This window comes from Priapulus caudatus, unplaced genomic scaffold (assembly GCF_000485595.1).
Source record: "Priapulus caudatus unplaced genomic scaffold, Priapulus_caudatus-5.0.1 Scaffold118, whole genome shotgun sequence".
In the NCBI taxonomy this organism is placed as follows: domain Eukaryota; kingdom Metazoa; phylum Priapulida; class Priapulimorpha; order Priapulimorphida; family Priapulidae; genus Priapulus; species Priapulus caudatus.
In genome coordinates this window covers 415,179-420,178 of record NW_014577179.1, presented here as the reverse complement: position 1 = coordinate 420,178, position 5,000 = coordinate 415,179, and the positions used below count along the sequence as shown (strand labels likewise).

The following is a 5,000-nucleotide window of genomic DNA, read 5'->3' as shown; positions in this document are numbered from 1 at the left end:
GCCCGCAATAGTACTGACCTACTGCACCGACCCACGCATATGACGTATGCGATACTTGCGTGCGTGCGCACGCACGTGACATCGACCTTGTTTTATTCTTCGTTAGCGCGTCAATGCAAGCGCTATAGACACTACGAACCCTAACGTGTTATGACGGCCATTTTTTCCATGCATGAAGGGCGATCGCGTGTGCAGAAAAGATGGTCGCGAGCGCAGAAACAGTAAACATAGGCCAGACTAACGCTAGATCGATGCGTGATTGAATTACCGCCGTGTGTACGGGAATATATTATGGTGTAAGTACGCGCACCGCACGGACGCACGCACGCACAAGCAACATGGACAACAAGCTAACGAAAAGAACCCGCGAACGAAACATGTCATCGCTTGGCATCTTCTGTATACGGTCGTAACCCCGATAGTAACGCAGGGGTTAATACTAATTCCCGCTTAAATATACACGTACGCGCGCGCACACACACACACACACACACACACACACACACACGACACACCACACACACACACACACACACAAATATTTGAATACGTAAACAGGATTTCACGGCTTGCATCCGAGTCGTGTATAATAGAGCGCCGCAGGCTGATAACGTATATACTATATATATATTATAGTATCTATATATACATATAGGGGGCTCGATTCGTGCCCAGATATACGCGATCGCGATGTCGATCGCTATATAGTCGGCCTAGACGAGGCACAGCGACAGCATCGCGCGCCTGTGTGTGTGCCAGGGCTCACAGACAATCGCGCTGCAATCAGTTGCTCCACGCACGAGTCAGCGCTCAACGATGTGTGACATGCTCTCATGACATTCTCCGTGTGTGTGAGATTTCTGTCATCCTTGTGACGCACGGGCGCGTATGTGCGTGCGTGCTGGGATGCCAGCATTCCATGTATTGAACAGAACGCAAAAACCCCGCGCCACCACAGCTGCTTTCTCGCAGCACGGTTTTGCCACTTCGACCGCGCCGCAACCATCATCAGCATCTCATTATCATCGACGACGTGTCTTGCGGCGCTCACTGAACGGGGAAGCCATTCGTCGCATGACGAAGCCGGCGTGTCGGTGATCGCCTCTTCCTTCCTTCCTCCGCTCCTCCTGCTGCCTGCTCGGTCCTCCTCCCCTCTCCTCCTCCTCCTCCTCCTCTCTCTTCCTCCTCTCCTACAGCATACGACGTCCATCAGCTACCGGCGACACTGACGAGAGAACAATCGCCGATCGATTCCCTTTCGCAGGGGGCGCACATCGCATCCGGCCGTAATAACAATAAAAACCTTCGTCGCCGCGAACAAGGTTGGCATAATAGAATTCTCAAATCCACTTCGTATAAGCAACATGAGCGCGAAGGAGAAGAAAATGGGAGGCGCGCGGGCGGAAAGAGACTCGTTCGTTTCCAGGCGCAACGGAGAGTAGCACCACTGCCTAGTCTTTCTGAATACCGTCCTGTCCTCCAAACAACACTTCCGCCCGGACTCGCACCGCCGCACGCCAGACGCACGAACTGTCGCTCTCGCTCTCGCGTCCGATTGCCATTCGTTTACCACACATCTTCTTTCAGCCGACATTCAGCGTGACCGCAGGAAAAACGGGCCGAGCGTATCTTGGGGCAGACATGACTATCCGTGTCGTCATCCGTCATCGTCGCTCAAGCCTGATGTCGCCATCGTCATCGTTCGTCGTCGCCGCCTCCGCCTTTGCCTGACGCTGAAGAAGACCAGGACGGTGTACACACACACCACACACACACACACACACACACACACACACACACACACACACACACACACACGCACGCCACGCACGCACGCACGGCACGCACGCGACGCACGCACGCAACCGCACACAACGCACGCACACACACACCAACACACACACACACACACACACACACACATACATACACATCGGCTATTATTACCGCGAAGCCTATTAATAGTTATATTGCAGAGATGGTCGCATCGCAGGCGAAGCTAATATCAAACGCAGGGCCCGGGCGGCCGGGGCCTCGGGCGCTATATTAACGCGGTGGCTTTAATCTGAAATGTCGCTGCATAGAAGAGAGGAGAGAGAGAGAGAGAGAGACAGCAGACGAGGGAGAGAGCGAAGAGAAGACCTGCGGAACGCGTCGCGAGATGTCGTTTGAATCTCGGACGAGTGGGGACGGAGAAGCGATTTGTCTTTCATCTTCGTATTTTTTTCCACTCTTTCTTCTCTCCACAACGATAGACGCATTTTGCAATGTGGACATAATAGCGTTTTATCTTTGACGGGGGGAACAAGGAAATGGTGGCACGCGGTCGAGAGGAGTTGCTACGCGGCGACGCGGAAAGAGGAGGAAGATTAGGGGACAAGAGGAGGCTCGAGGAGAAAGACCGGAGAGAGGAAAGAAGGGAGGGAGAGAGAAAGAGGAAATAGAGGAGAGAGAGAGAGAAGAGAGAGAGAAAGAGAGAGGCAGAGAAAGAGAGAGAGAGACGAGAGAGAGCAAAGAAGAAAGAAGAGGAGAGAGAGCAGAGATGAGAGAGAGAGAGCATGAGAGAGAGAGAGAGAAAGAGAGAGGAAAGAGAAGAGAGAGCCTAGAGAGAGAGAGAGCAGAGAGAGAGAGAAGAGAGAGCAGAGGAGAGAGAGAGAGAGATGAGAGAGAGGAGATGCATGCGAGAGAGAGAGAGAGAGAGAGACGACGAGAGAGCAGAGAGAGAGAGTGAGGGGGAGTTCTAGCCACGACTAAGTAATATATTCGAATCTTCAGTCGATTGATCCCTTACCTTGCTCCTTCGGCTTCTTTGTTGCTGGTTTATTAATCTTTCTCTCTGGCGTTTTGATATTAGTCGATGAGTCAGCGGGTATCTTTACTATTTCTAAAACAAAATACGAACATGAATACACGGCATTTTCAACGTCAAAAGTTTGCAAAGAAGGGCTCTATATCCACCAAACCCCATCAGCAAAATACGCTCTCCGTGTATTATTTCAACTGTAAACTTTCTTTAACAAACACATGTGACTTAGTTGCATCATATTATATTTTTTCAATAAACTTCTGATAGCATACTAGACAAATGTTTTTTCCCCCATTCTCGAGTGCAGAAAACATGTATTATAATATGAGTCATTACTCAGCGTATAATTGTTTCTGCCAATAACACTTCAGACGTGCTTGCGGATGTGCTTCCAATATGGCTGCGTTATAGTAGACATGGTACTGTCCATTTACTGCACTCCCTTGTCTATTTAATAACTCAATATGTTGCAACAAAGATAAGTGAATGTTATTAAGAAAAGTCAGACGTTGAAATGGACACAAAGCATGCGGATTTTCGCGGTGAGCCTTTGTAAATGGGAGATTTGGAAATGAGGCAAATTTTCCTATTTTGAAGTTGTGTGCATTTTCAGCAGTGATACATTCTTGCTATAAGGCAGTTAGTGCGTACGTATTGGTGGGCGTACAAGTATGTGTGCGTACGTGCGTGCTTGCGTGCGCGCGTGTCTGTCTGTCTCCATCTATCTTTGTTTGTTTGTATGTATGTGTATATAATGGTGAAGTTTACATTAAATAACTATATCACTTTAGAAGCGAATTATTTAATATGAGCCGAGCGCAGCGAGCGACACGAGTCGTTAACTTTACACCTATATAGCGTCATAGGCTTATTTTAGTCAAAGGCCACAGAGAGTGAAATCAGGAAGAACTATGTCACGAGTCAGCGAGAATCTAGGTGACATCTATATCAATTTCTACGAAAAAAACAGAAAGAACAATTACCCGTTTTTTGTTACAAGAGGAAGAACGGCAGCTTGGATGTCAGTTCGGCGCGGTTAGGTACAAACGAGCGAACGCTCCGAAAAATAGAAATTATGGAAATTATGGAAAAATAAAGCGAAATGCCGCCATTCCCACGCCGGAGCGAGAAGCCTCTCGCATTCACTTAGCCAAAAAATGCTGGAGATGACGACAATATTATACATCCGCGCGCAATGACGACAGTATTGCACCATCCGCGCGCAACAAGGCCGTGACCACGCCCGGGCCACGGATTCCTGCAGATGCACAAAAACCAGCCGCATTGGGGACAGAGGCACAAAAGCAAGTCGCCAACGCTCTCTCTGGCAGTTTTCTACCGTTGCTTCGACAGATAGACTCCACTCACGCCGCGTTGCTGCCAGTTACCATGCCATCGGACACTTCGGTCGTAAGATATAAACCATTTGCAACCTTGTATGTGCCTACCGGCCGGTATTTTAGTTAAGTATTGTATGCCTTGTCACAATGCTTTGTGGAAATTAAAGAATGAATTTTTTGTAGTAATCATTTGGTTATTGTACGATCTACTGTGTTGGGCGTAAGTGCAATTGCACGTCTATCTGTTGTACAAACGAACCTGTACTAACCCTGTACGATCACGTGCCTACACACGGGTTGACGTCGCCATTATTACCTCCGCCACGGAATGGAGCGGAGGTAATGTAATCGGTCTCGTGTGTGTGTGTGTGTGTGTGTGTGTGTGTGTGTGTGTGTGTGTGTGTGTGTGTGTCCAGTCCGCGCGGCGCGATCGATAGCGCGTCGAGTCAGCGAGCGGGCGGCGCGATCGATAGCGCGTCGGGTTAGCGAGCGGCGAGTCAGCAGCAGGCGAGTGAGTCAGCAGCAACCACCAGCGAGCAGCGAGTCAGCAGCAGCCAGCAGCGAGCGGCGAGCCAGCTCGTAACACATGAGAAATTGCGCCGCCAACGCACAATCCGCACACACCATAACAACGCACAGCACACACACAGACTCACAACCACACCTCACGCACGAGACACACCACACACACACACACACACACCACACACACAAAACACACACAACAAAACACAGCACACACACACACACACACACACAGCACACAGCACAACATATACTAGACAGAGGGGCACTCACGGAGAGTGCTACCTCCGCAGCATGTGAACCGCAGCATGTACTGTCAGGTAGTTTGT

The 5,000-nt window shown here is 49.7% G+C and overlaps 1 protein-coding gene across 1 annotated transcript in view; it reads right to left on the bottom strand.

Moving 5' to 3' along the window:
* LOC106805566 (hemicentin-1-like) overlaps nt 1–5,000 on the bottom strand; it is a 137,935-nt gene that overhangs the window by 42,135 nt on the left and 90,800 nt on the right. Inside the window, exon 7 of the mRNA XM_014807217.1 lies at nt 3,991–4,064. Coding sequence (XP_014662703.1) covers nt 3,991–4,064 — 74 coding nt within the window. The remainder of the gene's footprint in view (nt 1–3,990; nt 4,065–5,000) is intronic.